Source organism: Podarcis vaucheri (genome assembly GCF_965113315.1).
Source record: "Podarcis vaucheri genome assembly, chromosome: 12".
Lineage (NCBI taxonomy): Eukaryota > Metazoa > Chordata > Lepidosauria > Squamata > Lacertidae > Podarcis > Podarcis vaucheri.
This window is the reverse complement of record NC_138750.1, coordinates 61488636-61510770: the sequence shown is the minus strand read 5'-3', so window position 1 is coordinate 61510770 and position 22135 is coordinate 61488636. Positions and strand designations below refer to the sequence as shown.

At 48.1% G+C, this 22135-nt stretch overlaps 1 protein-coding gene across 4 annotated transcripts in view; it reads right to left on the bottom strand.

The window, feature by feature from the left end:
• Positions 1-22135, bottom strand: part of LOC309515042 (sorcin) — a 140999-nt gene that overhangs the window by 15115 nt on the left and 103749 nt on the right. Inside the window, exons 2-3 of one of the 4 annotated variants that reach the window (XM_082192646.1) lie at positions 13344-13414; positions 4874-4957 (exon numbers count right to left, since the gene is read on the bottom strand). In XM_082192646.1, the coding sequence (XP_082048772.1) occupies positions 4874-4957; positions 13344-13394 (135 nt within the window). In that variant the 5' untranslated portion in view covers positions 13395-13414. Of the gene's footprint in view, positions 1-4873; positions 4958-13343; positions 13494-22135 lie in introns of those variants that run through there. The other 3 variants (XM_082192648.1, XM_082192647.1, XM_082192649.1) reach the window with 3 other exon arrangements.

Here is a 22135-nt window from a genome sequence, read left to right as displayed (position 1 = left end):
CAACATCCGAAAGACCCCGTGTTGGGGGAGGCCTGGTTTAAAGAGACGACTGTTCTCCAAATTCAGACATCCCATGGGAGTGCAGTTTGCTTAAAAGTAGATCTGAAATATTCTAGTCTCCTCCTTGGAACCACGAAAGAGGAAGAGAGGGACGCATTAGAAACTTATGGCTTGTTTGTGTAGAAGGAAACCATATTTTCCTTGATACGCCCCCAAAGGACATTTGTGGTCAATTAAAAAGTATACTGGTGAGTCAGATAGAATGCAAGCAGCCTTATCGGAATTGGCATGAGCTTGTAGGCGTAGTGGAGGGGGAATAACAGTGAAATAGAAGCATGGGGGTGATCTATTGGACCACCAGGGTAATCGACAGATCTTCTTTGCTCTAAGTAAGTTATGGAGGTTTTTGGTTTTGACTGACAGATTTAATCTGACAGCCTAGTACAGAAGAAGTCACAGTGTAAGGGGAAAAAACCAGGCAGAGGCTGGGTACTTCTTTTCTTTAATGCGGTCCGTACTCCAGACTAGCCGTTTAATTTTACTATCATTTTAACATTTCAAAGTCTGGCTTTCTTCCCCCTTTCTGTGGTTCCGTATTTTTGAATATCTTCTGCATATCCCAATTCATTTAATTTGCTCATTTAACTATCTGCTTTAAATATAAACTCTTACGAAACTGCAGAGTATTACAATAATCCTGCCAATGATTTTGTCTGTTTGCAATTCACCTGTAAATATTCAAATAAACCATTTCCATTGTTTTATAAAAGAGTTTGTTAGCTTGGTTTCTTATTCTTCCGGTAAGTTTCGCCATTTCTGCACATTCCAAGACGACTGGCGTGCTGAATTAAAACCCGAAGGTTGCATTTCAGCAGGAAGAAGAGCTTTTCCTTAAAACTCAGAGGTGCTTTTGCAAGTTCCTGCACTGCAGGGGGACTTGGGCTACTAAAACCCTTGGAGATCCCTTCAAAGTCCACAAACCCAAGCTGCCACTATGCAGTCAGAACATTTCATGGCTGAATCAGCCACAGATCTTCCTAGCTAAAGCCCAATATGCCAGCCACTTCTGACACCCTTTGTTGGCTTACTATTCAACGACCGTTTGCTGAGCCTAATAAAATGAAGAATTATAGTAGGGACTGAAAAACAGCATCTGCCTACAATTTGGGGGTCTCAATAGGGGCATTAAGGGGACGCGGGTGGCGCTGGGGGTTAAACCACAGAGCCTAGGACTTGCCGATCAGAAGGTTGGCAGTTCGAATCCCCGCGACGGGGTGAGCTCCCGTTGCTCGGTCCCTGCTCCTGCCAACCTAGCAGTTCGAAAGCACGTCAAAGTGCAAGTAGATAAATAGGTACCACTCTGGCGGGAAGGTAAACGGCGTTTCTGTGCGCTGCTCTGGTTCGCCAGAAGCGGCTTAGTCATGCTGGCCACATGACCCAGAAGCTGTACGCCGGCTCCCTTGGCCAGTAAAGTGAGATGAGCGCCGCAACCCCAGAGTCGGCCACGACTGGACCTAATGGTCAGGGGTCCCTTTACCTTTGCTATGGGGGCACTGGCTGCAGCAACAGTCACGCAAAGCTGCATTACTTCAAAAGTCACCAAGCTAGTGGAATATGCAGAAATGGCCAGACTGACGGGAAAGATCAGAAACCAGGAAGGCCAAGTTTCCCTAAACCAGCTATGACCTGCCAGAGTAGCTTAGAGGTATTTTGGCCCATTGATTTATTTCATTTATTTCCTCCAAGGACCTCAAGGTTTCTCTCGTTCCCCATCTTATCCTCAAAATGGGGTAACTGTGCCCCTGAAGGACCAGGTGCGCAGCCTGGGAGTCATTCTGGACTCACGGCTGTCCATGGAGGGGCAGGTCAGTTCTGTGTCCAGGGCAGCTGTCTCCCAGCTCCATCTGGTGCGCAGGATGAGACCCTCCCTGCCCACAGACTGTCTCTCCAGAGTGGTGCATGCTCTAGTTATCTCCCGCTTGGACTACTGCAATGCGCTCTACGTGGGGCTACCTTTGAAGGTGACTCGGAAACTACAACTAATCCAGAATGTGGCAGCTAGACTGGAGACTGGGGGCGGCCGCCGAGACCACATAACACCGGTCTTGAAAGACCTACATTGGCTCCCAGTACGTTTCCGAGCAGAATTCAAAGTGTTGGTGCTGACCTTTAAAGCCCTAAACGGCCTCGGTCCAGTATACCTGAAGGAGCGTCTCCACCCCCATCGTTCAGCCCGGACACTGAGGTCCAGCTCCGACGGTCTTTTGGTGGTTCCCTCCCTGCGAGAAGTGAGGTTGCAGGGAACCAGGCAGAGGGCCTTCTCGGTGGTGGCGCCCTCCCATCAGATGTCAAGGAAATAAGTACCGTATTTTTCTCTCTATAACACGCAGATTTTTTCTCCTAAAAAGGAAGGGGAAATGTCTGTGCGTGTTATTCAGCGAATGTGTGGTCCCTGGAGCCGAAAAATTAGGCAAAAATCAAACCGTGCTTCACGGAGAAGGGAAACCTGAAAAGAGGAAGTGGGTGCTTTCCTGCATTCTGCCTCAGGGTCTTACTGCCCACCCTCCTCTGTTTCCTTGCTGTGTTTGCTCAAACGGAACAAAGAGCAGGGAAAGCCCCTCCCCTCCAGGCAAGAAGAGGGGAAAGCAGAGCGTCCCTCTAATTCCTCTCTGTGCTCCGGTGCTGCTGAAAACATGCAGGTGGGAGAGAGAGAGAGAGAGAGAGAGAGAGAGAGAGAGAGAGAGAGAATGAGAGAGAGAGAGGGAGGGAGAGCTGGCTGGCTGGCTTGGGTGGGTGCGTGGGGAAAACTTTTGCCTTCCTTTCCTCCCTCCCGTTATACCCCACTCCTGCATTCTTAGCCCTTCTGTGTTTTTCCTTCCCTCCCCACTTAAAATGTGGTTAAAAAGCATGGATCCTCAGGATTTTTGCACTGGGTCACCCCAAATTCACCATCAGAGCACATAGCATGTCCATGGCTACAGCCTGCCCCCCCAAAATCATGCACCCACTGTTGCCTGGGGCTGCAATGGTGCAAAAATGTGGTTAAAAAGCATGGATCCACATGGATCTTTGCATTGGGTCACCCCCAAATTCACCACCAGAGAACATAGCATGTTCATGGCTGCAGCCTGCCCCCCCCAAAATCACGAACCCACTGTTGTCTGGGGCTGTAATGGTGCAAAAACGTGGTTACAAAGCATGGATCCACATGGATCCTCAGGATTTTTGCACTGGGTCACCCCAAATTCACCATCAGAGCACATAGCATGTCCATGGCCACAGCCTGCCCCCCAAAAATCATGCACCCACTGTTGCCTGGGGCTGCAATGGTGCAAAAATGTGGTTAAAAAGCATGGATCCTCAGGATCTTTGCATTGGGTCACCCCCAAATTCACCACCAGAGAACATAGCATGTCCATGGCTGCAGCCTGCCCCCCCCCAAAATCACGCACCCACTGTTGTCTGGGGCTGTAATGGTGCAAAAACGTGGTTACAAAGCATGGATCCACATGGATCCTCAGGATTTTTGCACTGGGTCACCCCAAATTCACCATCAGAGCACATAGCATGTCCATGGCTACAGCCTGCCCCCCAAAAATCATGCACCCACTGTTGCCTGGGGCTGCAACGGTGCAAAAATGTGGTTAAAAAGCACGGATCCACATGGATCCTCAGGATCTTTGCACTGGGTCACCCCCAAATTCACCACCAGAGAACATAGCATGTCCATGGCTACAGCCTGCCCCCCCCCAAATCACGCACCCACTGTTGCCTGGGGCTGCAACGGTGCAAAAATGTGGTTACAAAGCATGGATCCACATGGATCCTCAGGATCTTTGCATTGGCTCAGCCCAAATTCACCATCAGATCACATGTCTGTGGCCACAGCATGAAGCACAAAAATGATACATCCACTGTTTCATTCAGAATGTTTTTTCCCTTGTTTTCCTCCTCTAAAAACAATGTGCGTGTTATGGTCAGGTGCGTGTTATAGAGTGAAAAATACGGTAGCTATCCTATTTTTAAAATAAATAAAAAATTCCTTACAGTAGCACCTTAGAGACCAACTAAGTTTGTTATTGGTATGAGCTTTCGTGTGCATGCAGATAGCTGAAGAAGATATCTGAAGAAGTGTGCATGCACACAAAAGCTCATACCAATAACAAACTTAGTTGGTCTCTAAGGTGCTACTGGAAGGAATTATTTTTTATTTTGTTTCGACTACGGCAGACCAACGCGGCTACCTACCTGTAACTAGAACTATTTTTAAAAGACATCTGAAGGCAGCCCTGTTCAGGGAAGTTTTTTAATATTTAATGCTGTACTGTTTTTAACACTCGATTGGGAGCCGCCCAGAGTGGCTGGGGAAACTCAGCCAGGTGGGAGGGGTAAAAATAAAATAATAATAATAATAATAATTGGAATAACTTTTAAATATACTTAAAAGACCACGGAAGAACGTTAAGATCATTGGCAGGGATACAGTAACACTTGTGACGTGAAATGAACTTTGGTTACTCTGATTATATAACTGATGGGTGACAGTAAAAGATGCAGGAAAAAGGAAAAAGATAACATTTTCCAAAATGGAACCCATGGAAGGAGGGGAGGAGGTCCGTAGGTTCGGAAAAAAAATTATGTTTCAGAATTGTTAGTTATTATGTATAAATTTATGTAAAACCAATAAAAAATTATAAAAACAACAAAACATCACGACTGCTCTCAGGGTTCCACACCCCTGGGAATATATGTCACTGGCAAAAGCACACACTAGGTGTTTGCCCCCGTTGCAGATGAATTAAGGGACAGCGAGGGAAAAGAGCGTCTAATATTTGCTGTGTAAATTTGGGGGGTGGGGAGGGGGGAGCCATACCTGCCCAGCAACCGCAGCAAAATAGCCATATAAAGGATCTTGCGCCTGGCCAGGAAAGGAAGGTCCGCCGGGGGCACTCCCATACTACAAATAAAAAAAAAATGGGAAGAAATTAAATCAAGGAATTTCCACCGTCGTTTTGAGCTGAGTGGCACGCATGTTTACTGGAAAGCCAGCCCCGCAGCCTTCCTTGGGAACGGCAGTCTCAATACAGTGGTGCCCCGCAAGACGAAAAACTCACTAGACGAAAGAGTTTTCCGTTTTTTGAGTCGTTCCACAAGACGAATTTCCCTATGGGCTTGCTTCGCAAGACGAAACGTCTTGCGAGTTCTTGCGAGTTTGTTTCCTTTTTCTTAAAGCCGCCAAGCCGCTAACAGCCGTGCTTCGCAAGACGAAGAGACTCGCGGAACGGATTAATTTCGTCTTGCGAGGCACCACTGTACACGCAAAACCTATTCTTAATCCCCGTGTTCATAAAAGCAGTGAAACCTGGACACGTCGCAAGTTCGGGTCCGACAAACACCAAATAGCAGTTTTAAGTCGTCCGGCCAAAGGGCTGCTGTAAATCGCTAAGTCAAGTCGCATTTCCCAAGGCACTTTGGATAATTCTGCTGCGACAATGCTTGAGAACCAGGAAAACATTTTGCACTTTTTCACTACCAAGGAAGGCACACTTCTGAATCATTCTGCAGGCTGCACCTACAATCCTGTACCCACTTACCTGGGGGTAAGCTTACTTAGGTAAAGGTAAAGGGGCCCCTGACCATTAGGTCCAGTCGTGGCCGACTCTGGGGTTGTGGCGCTCATCTCGCTCTGTTGGCCGAGGGAGCCGGTGTACAGCTTCGGGTCATGTGGCCAGCATGACTAAGCCGCTTCTGATGAACCAGAGCAGCACACGGAAACACCGTTTACCTTCCCACTGGAGCGATACCTATTTATCTACTTGCACTGGCATACTTTCAAACTGCTAGGTTGGCAGGAGCAGGGACTGAGCAACGGGAGCTCATCCCATCGCGGGGATTTGAACTGCCGACCTTCTGATCGGCAAATCCTAGGCTCTGTGGTTTAACCCACAGCACCACCCGCGTCCCTGTAAGCTTACTTACCCCCAGGTAAAAAGGTCTAGGATTGGACAGTTAGTTGCTCTTAATTCCTACTGAAACTGAGGCTGCAACTAAGTCATCCCCTTGACCTTCGACAGATCTCCCCATGTGGATTACAGCCGTACCTTGGTTCTTGAACGTCATCCGTTCCAGAAATCTGCTCAACTCCCAAAAACGTTCGGAAACCAAAGCGCGGCTTCCGATTGGCTGCAGGAGCTTCATGCAGCCAATTGGAAGCCTCGTCGAATTTCAGCTTCCAAAGAACGTTGGCAAACCGGAACACTTACTACCGGGTTGGCTGCGTTCGGGAGCCAAAATATTCACGTACCAAGGCGTTTGTGAACCAAGGTACGACCGTACATAGAAAGGCAAGCTTTAGTTCAATGTGTTTTCAGTGGAACGCAAGCTGAACCCAGTCAGAGTCCAACAGCCCAAAGCCCTTCACACCCCCTGTTTTCCAACATGAATTTTCTTCTATGGTCAAGTGCCCATAAAAAATATCAGGAGCACAGTTAGAAATTAGCCAGGCGCATTTTGAAACTGGCGTGGGTCCAATTGCAACCACTCCGGGTGCCAGGCTAATGACTGACATCTCCACCTGGCTGGTCCCTCCAGCTTTCTTAAGCAGGTCGACAGAGGAGCTAATTTATTGCATTTATCTCCCACCTTTATATCCAAGGAGTCCATGGTACACCTCATCTAATCCATACAACGACCCTGTGAGGTAGGTGAGGAGGCTGCGACTGACTCCAAGGTCACCCAGGGAACTTCAGGACCAAGTGGGGATTTGAACCCTGATCGCCCAGGTCCTTGTTCGACACTCTGACCACTACACCACACTTCCCTCCTAGAGTCCTTCTGTGATGGGGTTAGTGGATGCTTGGGTTGTGAACGTGATCCATGCGGGATGCATGTTCACAACCAGCAGCGTTCGCAACCCGCAGTGGCGCACACATGGGTTGGGATTCGGTGCTTCTGCACAAAGCACGATTTAGCGCTTCTGCGCATGCGCAACTGCCAAAACCCAGAAGTAACCCGTTCTGGTACTTCCAGTTTTCGGTGGTCCGTAACCCCCAAAAAATGCAACCTGAAGCGTCTGTAACCCGAGGTATGACTGTAAATCAATATGGGGAAATCAAAATGTCACTTACAGCAGGATGTGACATATTTTTCTCGAACTTGTTTCATTCTGAATTGTTTTATTTGATGCTTTATTGCGCTTTTAAAGTGCTTTGAGATTTTTCTCTCTCCAATAAAATACATTGGCATAGAAATGAAATAATAGTAATAATAACAATAACAATAATAATAATAATAATAATAATAATAATAATAATAATGTGGTACTTCTGCTTACAAACGCTTTGGGTTACGAACTCCGCTAACCCGGAAGCAGCTGCTCCTGGTTGCGAACTTTGCCCCAGGATGCGAATGGAAATCGCGCGCCAGAGGTGCATGCGCAGTGGGAAACCCCATTATCAAAAGCACGCCTCAGGATAAGAACCGTGTCAGCTTAGGAACGGACCTCTGGAACGAGCCTCCTAAACGGCCTCGGTCCTGTATACCTGAAGGAGCGTCTCCACCCCCATCGTTCAGCCTGGACACTGAGGTCCAGCTCTGAGGGCCTTCTGGCGGTTCCCTCACTGCAAGAAGTGAGGTTACAGGGAACCAGGCAGAGGGCCTTCTCGGTGGTGGCACCCACCCTGTGGAACACCCTTCCAGCAGATGTCAAAGGAAATAAGCAACTATTTTACTTTTAAAAGACATCTGGAAGCAGCCCTGTTTAGGGAAGTTTTTAATGTCTGACGCTGTATTGTTTTTAATATTCAGTTGGAAGCCGCCCAGAGTGGCTAGGAAAACCCAGCCGGATGGGAGGGGTATAAATAATAAATAATAATTATTATTATTAACGAATTAAGTTCGTAACCAGAGTACCACTGTAAAGCACACTGCAAGAAAAATAAAAGGTGCCTAAACATTCTGTTGTGGCGACCGTAACCTAGGTTTAAATTCCCATTTGACAATGAGCTTATACTTCTAAAACTGCAGAAACGGTTCTCTTTCTCTGAACAATGTCGGACTCTCCCTTTTGAAATGTCACTGAGCTTCTGCCGTATTTCCCGTCAGTCTCTCCTGCCTCGCCCCATGCCCACCCGGGAAACAAAGAGCGGTGCACAATGCAAAATGTTTGCACATGGCCCGTCACAGGCCCACAAATTTCTAGAAGTGAGAAACACGGGAGTCGCTGGGCAGAGCCGTGTGACGTGGAAATGTCCTTGTTTGCGGAAAGCAAACATCCATTGAGCGCTGGGTATAAGCTCACACACCTCCATTAGTTTACAAAGGGCGTGGAAAAATCTCTGAAATGGGTGCAGCGGAAGATTCTTCTCCTATCCAGGTTGGAGTTGGTGGCCAGATCCCATGACCTGGAGATCAGGCACAGGGCCCTGTGGCTTGGTGCATATTCCGACTCAACATCTCCAGGATATCTGAAAACGCTTGACCTTCGACAGATCTCCCCATGAGGATAACAGCCATACCTTGGTTCTCGAACATAATCAGTGCCAGAAGTCTGTTTGACTTCCGAAAACGTTCAGAAACCAAAGTGCGGCCTCCGATTGGCTGCAGGAGCTTCCTGCAGCCAAGTCGGATGTTCAGCTTCCAAAGAACGTTCACAAACCAGAACACTTAATTCCAGGTTTGCGGCGTTCGGGAGCCAAAACGTACAACTACCAAGGCATTTGGGAACCAAGGCACGACTGTACAGTCATACCTCATGTTGCGTCCGCTTCAGGTTGTGGTTTTTTGGGGTTGCGGACTGTCGAAACCCGGAAGTACCGGAACATGTTACTTCCGGGTTTCGGCAGTCGCGCATGCGCAGAAGCACTAAATCATGCTTTGCGCATGCGCAGACGTGCCAAATTGCAACCCGCGCGTGCGCAGACGCGGGTTGCGAACGCTGCGGGTTGCGAACGTGCATCCCACACAGATCACATTCGTAACCGGAGCGCAGTGGCGTAGCGTGGGTTGTCAGCACCCGGGGCAAGGCAAGTAATTTGCGCCCCCTAACCCGTGGATTTGCGCCCCCAACCCTAACCCCCAGATGTTGCGCCCGGTGCGGCCGGCCCCCCCTGCACCCCCTACGCTACGCCACTGCCCGAGCGTCCACTGTACATAGAAAGGCAAGCTTTAGTTCAATGTGTTTGAAACAGGGTTGTCGCTGAGTTTTAATATACTGTATTTTTTCGTGTATAACATGCCCCTGTGTATAAGACTATTGGGGGGGGCTAAAAATTGAGAAAATGGGGAGGAGATTGCCCTTGTTTAAGACGGCCCCAATTGTTTTACATTATTTTATCATAAAAGAACCCTGGTCTTATACACAGAAAAGTACGGTACTTTAAAAAAAATATTCTGGATTTGTAATTTTGGCCATGGGCGGGGATCTTTCACCCAGCCCAAATCTATTTCAGACTACTCTCTCTCTCTCATCGAGTTATTTTTCTTGCTAATGGCTCATGATCTAATTTCACACTAATGTAAACCAAGGCCCATTATCACTCCACGTTTATGGAAAGTAGCTCTGTATTCTACTCAACCGCAGTATTTTCTTCTTGTTGTTGATCTGTACATCTTATTGAATATTTAAAGCTGCATTTTTTAAAAAGCAAAACATATATAATCTGGATTAAAAGAAATATGAATACCTGAACGTTAAGCCTGAAGGGAACGATGACAAATGTACAATATTTACAGGTGTTTGTGGGGCTTCGTTTTAAATATCCAGCCTTTTAGAGAGGCCGATGATTATACTGACCAAGCTTGGTGGTTTTCTTACAGAAGGCAGATGAGGTTTAGCAATGCAGAGTTCAAGTGTCACGCAAGGGAGAGCATAGACAAATGGAAGCATCCATTACTGCTCAAGTGCATCATGGAACGCAAACACATTATACCCGGTAATTATTCCGCCGGCAGAGTCTCAGATGAGCTTTTCGCGCTCCTTGCTTGGGGTTTTTTAGAACCAAGCTGCAGAAGAGGCCATTTATCTTCCCTTCCCCGCCCTTCCCCCAAAAAGGAAGCGTGGCCTATTGGTTTGAGTGTTTGACTTGAGCTCAGGGAGACGTGGATTAAGGTCCCCACGCGGCCACGAAAAGCTCGCTGGCGAACGTCACATGCGAGCCACTGTCTCTCACTCGTCCAGCAGCCTGTTTTGCAATCTGATCAGCGAGAAGCGGGTTCGAGTTCCGCTGCACGCGGAAGATGGTGGGAAACGACCTTGATCCCTTGTGACAATCGCAGCGCAACCAGCTGGCTGCAGGCAGGCAATGTTCCCTGCCCTTTGGAGCCTTTGCGGCCGCCGCAACATCAAAAGCCCATCCTCAGAGGTTGTGTGAACCGCCCTGCCCTGGGTCAAGGTCCAAAGTGCTCAGGGCAAGCCATTATTTGGGCACCTGCAAAAGAACACCCCACACCCCTTTCCCCCCGGGAGCAAAAATACGCACAATGAAGATAATACATTAACGAGCTGACACTGATTGCCTTTCAAAATCTTCTCCCTTAGGCGGCTCCCTCATTTTATCAACAGTAGGACTAGACCGGGGTAGGGGGGTCATTCTCATTCTGGCCCACGGACGGTCCAGGAATCAGCGTGTTTTTACATGAGTAGAATGTGTGCTTTTATTTAAAATGCATCTTTGGGTTATTTGTGGGGCATAGGAATTCGTTCATATTCTTTTCCTCCAAAATATAGTCCGGCCCCCCGACAAGGTCTGAGGGACAGTGGACCGGCCCCCTGCTGAAAAAGGTTGCTGACCCCTGGACTAGACCCAGAGCAATCCTACACAGACTTGCTTTTGAGAAGACCACGGCGACACAGCGGGGCTTACTTGAGAGTTCACAGGACTTATCCTGATGACGATTTAATTAAAGAAGCGACTTTAGATGGAACCCTGAGTCCGTAGGAGCCAAGTCCTAGGGGCCCAGGGGTCTTTGGGCCCCCCAATAAAATATTTAAGGGGGTTAAAGGTAAAGGTAAAGGGACCCCTGACGATTAGGTCCAGTCGTGGCCGACTCTGGGGTTGCGGCGCTTATCTCGCTTTACTGGCCGAGGTCCAGCTCCAAGGGCCTTCTGGCAGTTCCCTTCCTGCGAGAAGCAAAGCTACAGGGAACCAGGCAGAGGGCCTTCTTGGTAGTGGCACCCACCCTGTGGAACGCCCTTCCGCCAGATGTCAAAGAGAAAAAGAACTACAATCATACCTCGCGTTGAAGTAGCTTCAAGTTAAGTATTTTCGGGTTGCGCTCTACGGTGACCCAGAAGTAACGGAGTGCGTTACTTCTGGGTTTCACCACTCACACACGTGCAGACGCTCAAAATGACGTCATGCGCAGAAGCGGCGACACGCAACCCGTGCACGTGCAGATGTGTGTTGCGTTTACTTCAGGATGTGAAGAGGGCTCTGGAACAGATCCCTTTGTATCCAGAGGTTCCACTGTACCAGACTTTTAGAAGACATCTGAAGGCAGCCCTGTTTAGGGAAGCTTTTAAAGTTTAACAGACCACTGTATTTTAATACTCTTGTTGGAAGCCGCCCAGAGTGGCTGGGGAAACCCAGCCAGATGGGCGGAGTATAAATAATACAGTGGTGCCTCGCAAGACAAAAAGAATTCGTTCCGCGAGTCTTTACGTCTAGCGATGTTTTTCGTCTTGCGAAGCACGGTGCATCGCAACTGCGCCTCTTCAAGCGGCTTTAAAAAAAACGCAAGACGTTTTCGTCTTGCGAAGCAAGCCCATAGGGAAATTCGTCTAGCGAAGCAACGCAAAACCGAAAAACCCTTTTGTCTAGCGAGTTTTTCGTCTTGCGAGGCATTCGTCTTGCAGGGCACCACTGTAAATTCTATTCTATTCTACTCAACTGCCCACCCCCTGAACGACAAGGCCCCAAACGTTGCAAACTTATCTCATAGGGGAGATGTAGGAACCCACTAAGAAGGGAATCCAAGATGGATGGGAGTTTCTTAAAGGTTTCTTAAACTGAAGGCTCAAATTGCAGACGATTCCAGGAAGAAAGAAAAGTGGGAGGCATCTAAGGAAACCGGTGTGGCTGAGAGTTAAGAAATGGAAGAACGGGAACATCACAAAGATTATACACGAATAACTAACGGCTGCAGGGTGAAGGTCAGGCTGGCGAAAGCTCAGAATGAGCTCAGGCTTGCAAGAGAGGTTAATAATAATAAAAAAAGATTTATTCAGCTATGTCTGAAGTAAGAGGAAGAACAAGCAAGCGGTAGGGCTTCTGCGTGGAGAACATGGAGAAATGATACTGGGTGATAGAGAAAAGGCGGAATTACTCAACACCGGCTTTGCCTGTCTTCAGCCAAAAGGAAAGTGACGCCCAACGTGGTGATAACGGAATAAATGGTGTAAGGAGGGAGCTGCAGCCTGAGATAGGAAAAGAGGTAGTAAGGGAACACCTATCTATTTAAAATTAATTCAAATTTCAAGGGCCTGATGAGCTGCACCCAAGGGTGCTAAAGGAGCTTGCGGACGGTCTAGGAATCAGCATGTTTTGTATACATTTATTTGTATTTATGTATAACATGTATAATTACTAAAAAAAAAATTATCTGCAAAAAAAAAGGAACCAGCATGTTTTTACATGAGTAGAAGGTGTGCTTTTATTTAAAATGCATCTCTGGGTTATTTGTGGGGCCTGCCTGGCGTTTTCACATGAGCACAAATGCACCTCTGTGTTATTGTTATTTGTGGGGCATAGGAATCCGTTCATTCCCCCCCCCCAAAAAAAAAATATAGTCCTGGCTCCCACAAGGTCTGAGGGACTGTGGACCGGCCCCCTGCTGAAAACGTTTGCTTACCCCTGATTTAGCATTTAAAGAAGCCTTTTAAAAAAAACAACCACCCACAAAATAAAATGGTGTATCCATTTTTTTAGGAAACAAGCAAGCAAAGGCGCCCGGAGGGAACGCAGCGCGATGGTGGCAAGTATTAAAACATTACGCAACATTGAAACATTTTAACCAGGAGGGGGGGAGCCCTGCGAGGTCGACCACCCACCAACCAACGATCCTTCCCCCCCCCCCTGGCGCCCCCATCCTCGCTTCCCACCCCCCATTTACGGACCAGTTTCCCCCCCATTTAGCCCCCTCCCCTAACGCCTTGCGGGGGAGGGGGAGAGAAGAGCGGGGGAGGGGAAAGGGGGAAAGCGAAAGTGTGAAGAGGGAGAATGTGGGGAGGGGAGGCGCCCCCCCCAATGCTCTTCCCAGGCCTGCGGGCCGCGTGCACCGCCCTCCGAGGGCCGCCCTTGCTCCCCATGCCCCGCTGGTCCATCCATTCCTGCATCCTCGCTCACCTGGCCCTGGTAATAGCCAGCTCCGGCGCCGGGATGCCCAGGATACGCCATGGCCGATGCGCTCCTCGCTGCTGCAAACCACCCCGACCTCGCCGGCTCCGCGCCTCCTCCTACTCTCCGGGGAGGTCCGGATCAAACCATTGGCGAGGGGGGAGGCAGGGGGAGGGGTCTGGAAAAGGGGGGTCTCTGGGCGCCCCTCTGCAGGCGCTAGAAGGGTTGGGGTCTCGAAGAGGTCTCCAAAGGACTCGGGTCCCCCCCCGCCCAGGTTCTGCAAAGTGGGGGGTGTGGGGTGGGAATGCTGGGAACGACTCTTGGAGGTTCCCCCCCCTCCAGAAGTGGTACGAGCCGGACTTCCTCTTTCCCGGGGAGGAGAAGGAAAATGGAAACTTTCTGTGCGCAAAAGGGGAAAGTGTTTTGCAAAAGCGCGCAGGGCGCTTTTGGCTCGCAGGGCGTTTCGGGTGTTGGGGGGGGAATTGAGGGTTTTATTGGGGGGGTGGAAGAGGGGAAGGTTGCGTGCAAAATGCATGCATAAATATAAATACATAATAAACACACAAGAGGTAGCCGCTTTCATATATATAGCTGACTGTGCCCCCAAATACCCCAGTAATGAGATCATTAAGTTTGCAGATGATACAACGGTGGTTGGTTTAATCAGGGCTGGAGAGGGGGAGGCGGCCTATAGGAAGGAAGTTGAGCAGTTGGGGGAGTGGCGCAGGAAAAGCAACTTACTCCTTAACATAAAGAAAACAAAAGAGATTGTTGTGGACTTTAGGAAATGTAAATTGAATATTCAGCCATGTATTATTGAGGGGAAGTGCGTGGAACAGGTCTCGGTGTTTCAATTTCTGGGAATGGAGTTGAGAGATGACCTAACCTGGGGAGAAAACAGCAAAGACCTGATGAAGAGAGAACAGCAGGAGGTTATATTTTCTGAGAATCCTCTGGAAAAACAATCTCTCAAAGGACCTGTTGATGGCATTTTACCATTGTACTGTTATTAACTTATGGTCTGTGTGTGTGGTTTGGGAGCTGCACGGCCAGGGGAAAAACAATGCTGTCCAGGGTTGTAAAGACTGCAGAGAGAATAATTGGGTGCACTCTTCCCACCTTGGATCAAATCTATGCTTCCAGATGCCATAAGAAAGCTGCAGAGATAGCGCAGGACAGTGTGCACCCCGGAAATGATCTCTTTCAGCTTCTGCCTTCTGGAAGAAGGTACAGGGTTATAAAGACTAGGACCAGCCGCCTGAGAAACAGTTTCTAAGCAAATGCAATTCTGGTTCTAAACGCAGCATAAGGGGTCTCTATAGTGATACGGAAGGGGGGGCATGATTTTACCGTAACAATAGTATAGTGTATTTTAAAAATGTAGAAGACCCAGTGGATCAGTTCATTCGCTAGTCAGTTCATGCATAAGTTCATGCTTTACCAGTTGCACTGGCTCCCGGTGGAGTATCAGGTCAGGTTCAAGGTGCTAGTTTTGACCTTTAAAGCTCTTTGTGGCTTAAGGCCCTTGTATTTACAGGACCGCCTCTCCTGGTCTGCCCCACAGAGGACATGAAGACCAACGAATAACCCTAGTTTAGAGGTCCAAGGCCCTAAGGAAGTCAGACTATCCTCCGCCAGGGCCTTCTCAGTGATGGCTCCGACCTGGTGGAATGCTCTGTCCCAGGAGACCAGGGCCCTTCAGGATTTAACTTCCTTCCACAGGGCCTGTAAGACAGAGCTATTCCGCCTGGCTTTCAATTTGAACTTAGCCTGATCTTTTATTCCCATTCCTTCCCTCCCCTTCCCCTTTTTATGAAGATTACCCGCTCTGGGATCCCATAGCTAATTCTTCCCTGGTCTCCTCACTGGCCCAAATTGGACTAATTTAGCCAGCTAGCCCTGGTGATCATCTAATGTTTATTGGATGGATTTCCCCCCTAAATTGATTTTTGAATTCTGAATTTATTGTTATTCACGTTTTATACTGTATTTTATGCTGGTTTTTGTTGTATCAATTAAGTGTTTTAAATTTGTTGTTAGCCACCCTGAGCCCGGTTTTCTGAACCAGAAAGGGTGGGGTATAAATAAAAAATTATTATTATATTATTATATTGTGTAGCATCTGGGGAAATTAGTAAATTTCTGGGTTGGGTCCTGATTTTATTTCCTTAATTGGCTCACTAACCAACCTGCCTACACTACAACAGGAGTTGCTTAGTAACAGAGAAGCGTTGCTTGATTGCGTTACAGAGTTTATGATACAGTTAGCAACAAGGCGACAATAAACAATCTTAAAAGCGGCTGCACGCCTTTTTCTCCTGGAGAGCTGTTGTGTACTGAACCCACAACCTTCAAAACGACAAATGATATTTGACAGGTTTAAGCTAAGCAAACCACACCTCTGCTTTGCAAACGGGTTGGACGTTCACAAACAGCAGGTACCGGTAATCCTGTATCTGTTTACTCAGAAGTAAGCCCCGCTATGCTCCAACGGTTCGGAGGAGGGTATTGTGTAGGAATGGGCAGCTTGTGACCCTGCAGGTGTTAGAATCATAGAACTGTAGAGATGGAGGACACCCTGTTATGTACTGAGTTGAATAGGATCAAAATGCAGCAGTCTGATTGGTCCCAGAACAATAGGATCCAGAATGCAGCAATCTGATTGGTCCCAGAACAATAGGATTCATAATACAGCAGTCTGATTGGTCCCAGAACAATAGGATCCAGAATGCAGCAGTCTGATTGGTCCTAGAAAAATAGGATTCAGAATGCAGCAGCCTGATTGGTCCCAGGACGATAGGATCCAGAATGCAGCAGTCTGACTGGTCCCAGAACAATAGGATCCAGAATGCATCAGTCTGATTGATCCCAGAACAATAGGATCCAAAATGCAAAAGTATGATTGGTCCGCAGGAGCCACAAAATCCAACTCCAGGTGGAAGTGAATCCGCAACCTGATTGGCCTACAGGAGAATCCCGGAATTAGCCAATCCCGTGGGACCCATTGTGTAAATAATGTTTATAAAGCAGACATTTCTCAGGAACTTCCATTCCTCACTACTAAGAGCTGAATAAAGAGCACGAAATCCACACTCAACTCCGAGTACTGTACTTTTTGCCCTATAGGACGCACTGGCCCATAGGACGCACCTAGATTTGGGGGGGGGGGGAATAAAGGGGGAAATTTTTATTTACCCCCCCCCCAGGCACGGGGCTGGGGCAGGGGAAGCCCAAGCTTCCCCCGACCCCAGCCCCCAGAACGGGATCCAGAGCCATGCCGAAGCTCTGGGAGCTTGCGGGGCTGGGGGAGGGGGAAGCCCTCCGCCAGCCTCCAAACCAGGTCGGGAGACAGCGGGATGGCGCGCTGCACCTTCCCGCTGTTCCCCGAGTTTGCGGGGCTGGCGACAGGGAGGAGCAGGCTTCTCCCCCCCCGCCAGCCTTCTAACCAAGTCAGGGGACAGCGGGAAAGGCGCACTGCGCCTCCCCGCTGTCCCCCGAGTTTGCGGGGCTGGCGGTGGGGCTCTCCTGAAGCCTGGAGAGTGAGAGGGGTCGGTGCACACCGACCCCTCTCACTCTCCAGGCTTCAGTGAAAGCCTGCATTCGCCCCATAGGACGCACCCAGATTTCCCCTTCATTTTTGGAGGGGGAAAAGTGCATCCTATATGGCGAAAAATATGGTATATTTCACACCCTGAAGGTCATTTAGTCCCAACCCTCTGCACTCTTTTTTTCTTCGGGGATTCCTCATAGCCGACTAACATTGTCTTTAATAAACACGGTTTTAACAATGAGTCTGTGGGGGGCAATTCTGGATCCACACGTCCTTCCACACTGGGGACAAAATGGTTTTCGGCCTTCTAGAGGGACGGTGGACATGATTTTCACCGCTCGACAGCTTCAAGAAAAATGCAGAGAGCAAACCAACCCCTGTATATGGTGTTTATTCACCTGCCTAAGGCTTTTGACACTGTAAATCAGGGGTCAGCAAACTTACCGCGCCTCAGGCCGGTGTCTCCAGCGCCAATCGCGCGGCGGGCTGGAGGGCGGGGGAGCGTGTGCCTATTATTATTATTATTATTATTATTATTATGGTGGCGCCCGCCCTGTGGAATGCCCTCCCATCGGATGTCAAGGTTGTGGACAACTACCTGACGTTCAGAAGACATCTTAAGGCGGCCCTATTCAGGGAAGCTTTTAATGTATGATATTTTAGTGTTTTTTGGTTTTTGTGGAAGCCGCCCAGAGTGGCTGGGGAAACCCAGCCAGATGGGCGGGGTACAAATAATATGCCTATTATTATTATTATTATTATTATTATTATTATGGTGGTGGTGGTGGCGCCCGCCCTGTGGAATGCCCTCCCATCGGATGTCAAGGTGATGGACAACTACCTGACGTTCAGAAGACATCTTAAGGCGGCCCTATTCAGGGAAGCTTTTAATGTATGATATTTTAGTGTTTTTTGGTTTTTGTGGAAGCCGCCCAGAGTGGCTGGGGAAACCCAGCCAGATGGGCGGGGTACAAATAATAAATTATTATTATTATTATTATTATTATTATTATTATTACAACCAACAGTTTGACTTCACCTCCAAAGGCACACTCTTCCACTGTCTCCTGAGGCAGACGGATGCCAACCATATATGTATTAGGGGTAGGTGATTGCATTCATATCCTCCAGCAGTTCCTGGGAACAGGGTGAGGCCTCGCACTTTATCCTTCATCCTGCCAGCCCCTTGAGGGTCTTCCCATCCCTTTTTCTCAGATAAAGCTCCCATTACACACTCCCTTCACTGCAGATGGTGACAGCAGTCATGAAATTGAAAGACGCCTGCTTCTTGGGAGAAAAGCAATGACAAACCTAGACAGCATCTTAAAAAGCAGAGACATCACCTTGCCAACAAAGGTCCGTATAGTTAAAGCTATGGTTTTCCCAGTAGTGATGTATGGAAGTGAGAGCTGGACCATAAAGAAGGCTGATCGCCGAAGAATGGATGCTTTTGAATTCTGGTGCTGGAGGAGACTCTGGAGAGTCCCATGGACTGCCAGAAGATCAAACCTCTCCATTCTGAAGGAAATCAGCCCTGAGTGCTCACCGGAAGGACAGGTCCTGAAGCTGAGGCTCCAAGACTTTGGCCACCTCATGAGAAGAGAAGACTCCCTGGAAAAGACCCTGATGTTGGGAAAGATGGAGGGCCCAAGGAGAAGGGGGCGGCAGAGGACGAGATGGTGGGACAGTGTTCTCGAAGCTACCAGCATGAGTTTGACTAAACTGCGGGAGGCAGTGGAAGACGGGAGTGCCTGGCGTGGTCTGGTCCAGGGGGTCATGAAGAGTCGGACACGACTAAACAACAACAACACACACTCCCTGCCAAACCCATTTCCTGGGAACTGTGATTTCCCAGGAACTTCAGCTTTTCCGTATCTGGCTCATCATCTCCCAACCTGCCTCCACCAGCCAAGGCCCTGATCCTGCACCCATGCAGGAGGGAAACTCAGGAGAACAGAGGAGTCCCAGCGAATCCTTCACACTGCCATTTAGGACATGAAAAGAAACATGCAGTCACTTACTGTGTTATCCTTTGGTGGGAACTGCATACCTGTGCCTCTGGATAGGGAAGGAGTTTCAACTGCTCACACCTATAGAAATAATTTGGGGGGGGGGTTATACTGCAATAGCTTGACTTTTAATATTTAAGAGAGTTCCTACGTCTCCCCTAAGTATAATTTATTTCTGTTTTAAAAATAGCATCTCACCTGTGCACTGTGTCAGCCTGCTTCCTAGTGACTGAATGGACAGGTGTATATACCATAAATAATCACCTTGGTGAAATAAAAACCAAGCTGTAGAGTCAATTGTAAACATTTGTTTTTCCCCAGGTAAGACCAGAAAGCTTCTAATGTTATATATTAGTCATACTTCCCCCCCTCCCTTTGGAAGTGGGTGCAAGAAATCACACTTGAGTTTTCATATTATAATCATAGCTTGTCCATTTCACCAGTAAGTTGGCTCTGGCTGGCTTCAGGAGCTGCTCGCTGCCGTGGCGCCCGGCATTTTGCCTCACCACCAGAAGTCCCCATGTGACGTGTCTTGTGCCGTTGAAGCAATCACGCAACATTCACTCCCTACTAATAAATCTACAACACTTAAAATATAAATCTGGGGACATTTTTTGAAATCCGGGGGTGGATTTTTGTCAGGGGACGGATTTGTAAATCTGGGGACTGTCCCCGGGAAACGGGGACATCTGGTAACCATAAACAAGACGGAGGGGTCTTAATCTCACTGATGGGGTCCAAAGGAATGCAGATGTTTGGCACCAGCTTGGCTGCTGGAGTTGCCAGAAAAAGGAAACCACTTTAGGTTAGTGTAGGGTTTATTCCCTAACTTTTTCTTCTCCCAATTATGTCCCGCAAGGCTGTGTGGGTTCAGGATCAGAGTTTTCCTTCTCCTAGGTGGGCTCCTTTCCCAGGTGGACCTGCCTCTCACTTCTCCTTCTCTGAAGGAGCGTCTCCACCCCCATCTCTGCCCGGACACTGAGGTCCAGCTCTGAGGGCCTTCTGGTGGTTCCCTCATTGCAAGAAGCCAAGTTACAGGGAACCAGGCAGAGGGCCTTCTCGGTGGTGGCGCCCGCCCTGTGGAACGCCCTCCCACGAGATGTCTAAGAGAAAAACAACTACCAGACTTTTAGAATACATTTGAAGGCAGTCCTATTTAGGGAAGCTTGTAATGTTTAATAGGTTATCGTATTTAGTGTTTTGTTGGAAGCCACCCAAAGTAGCTGGGGAAACCCAGCCAGATGGGTGGGGTATAAATAATAATAATAATAATTATTATTATTATTATTATTATTATTATTATTATCTCTGCAGCATGTGCAGAAACTGCTTTCTGGACCATTGGTCTCATCCGCTCGATCCTAAATGGTGGATATGAGCAGCATATCAACTTTTATAATATATAACTTATGTATAAGCATGATCAGAGCAGTAATGCTTCTGAACAACAGTGTCTGGAAACTGCAGGGGGGAGGGCTCTTGAACTCAGGTCCGTGCTTCACACGGGTACCAGCTTAGCCATGATGAGGGCTGATCCACCATGTTCCTGTCCGTTTGCATTCCTTGGTGCAGAAAGTAAAGGTAAAGGACCCCTGGATGGTTAAGTCCAGGTAAAGGCGACTCTGGGGTTGTGGCACTCATCTCGCTTTCAGGCCGAGGGAGCCGGCGTTTGTCCACAGACAGCTTTCCGGGTCATCTGGCCAGCAAGACCAAATCACTTCTGGCGCAAAAGAACTCCGTGACGGAAACCAGAGCACCCTGAAATGCCCTTTACCTTCCCGCTGGAGCGGTACCAATTTATCTACTTGCACTGGTGTGATTTCAAACTGCTAGGTTGGCAGGAGCAGGGACCGAGCAACGGGAGCTCACTCCATCGCAGGGATTCGAACCGCCGACCTTCTGATCAGCAAGCCGAAGAGGCTTGATCTGATGTGTAGAGATCTTTTCTATTCTGCTTAACTCAAGAGGGTTATGGAAACTTCTCTGTGTGAAAAAAACAAGCAGATGATTCATGATGTTTGTGTCATTCCTTCAGAGAGTACAGCTGGCGTGAACTGGTTCTGTTATCTCTTCTGTCAAGGTCATGCAGACTATAATAATAAGGCCTGGGTTTCACTCTTTTCTATATCTTTTTCTTTCTGGTGTGATGTTCTGTACATAGTATGCTTAGTGTTAAGATTTTAGACTTATAATAAGTTATTTTAAGTTTAACTCTACTGCAACTGGATTTCTTATGGACAGAGCCAATCCTGAATGTATTGGATTTGTGACCATTCTGCTCATTTGCCTTCAGTAGCAGTAAAGCTCTGCTGGATGAAATATTCATTGCCTCTGGTCTACTTTTTGGGAATCCTGCAACATGTTTAAGTTTTTACTCTGCTAACTATATGTTGGAATCTGCTCTGGATCAATACTGAGTAGAATTCCATGACAGGCACAGAAACTCACACCCTCCCTCTCTATATCTGCCTGCCAGCCTGCTATGAAACAACACATTTTTGTGATTTATTTTCAGGCAAAAGCTTCTTGTTAGCAACCCTTTTGGGTGGGTGGATGGTTTCACAGGATTTCCACCTTCCTCCGCTCTACTCAAGAGTTCATCTTGAGTGTAGCGTTCGGTTCTGGGGAATGCACTTTGAGATACAAAGGAGTTCAGAAAAGGGAGATAGCCGGCGATACTGAGCCCAAGATAGTGAGCCCTGCTGCAACTGGATTTCTTATGGACAGGGCCAGTCCTGAATATATTGGATTTGTGACCATTATGCTCATCTGCCTTCAGTAGCAGTAAAGCTCTGCTGGATGAAATAGTACTGCCTCTGGTCTGTTTTTTTGGGAATCCTGCAACATGTTTAAGTTTTTACTCGGCTAACTATACATGACAGCAGTCACGAAATTAACATGACAGCATCTTAAAAAGCAGAGACATCACCTTGCCAACAAAGGTCCGTATCGTTAAAGCTATGGCTTTCCCAGTAGTGATGTATGGAAGTGAGAGCTGGACCCTAAAGAAGGCTGATTGCCGAAGATGGATGCTTTTGAATTCTGGTGCTGGAGGAGACTCTTGAGAGTCCCATGGACTGCAAGAAGATCAAAACGATCCATTCTGAAGGAAATCAGCCCTGAGTGCTCACTGGAAGGACAGATCCTGAAGCTGAGACTCCAAGACTTTGGCCACCTCATGAGAAGAGAAGACTCCCTGGAAAAGAGCCTGATGTTGGGAAAGATGGAGGGCACAAGGAGAA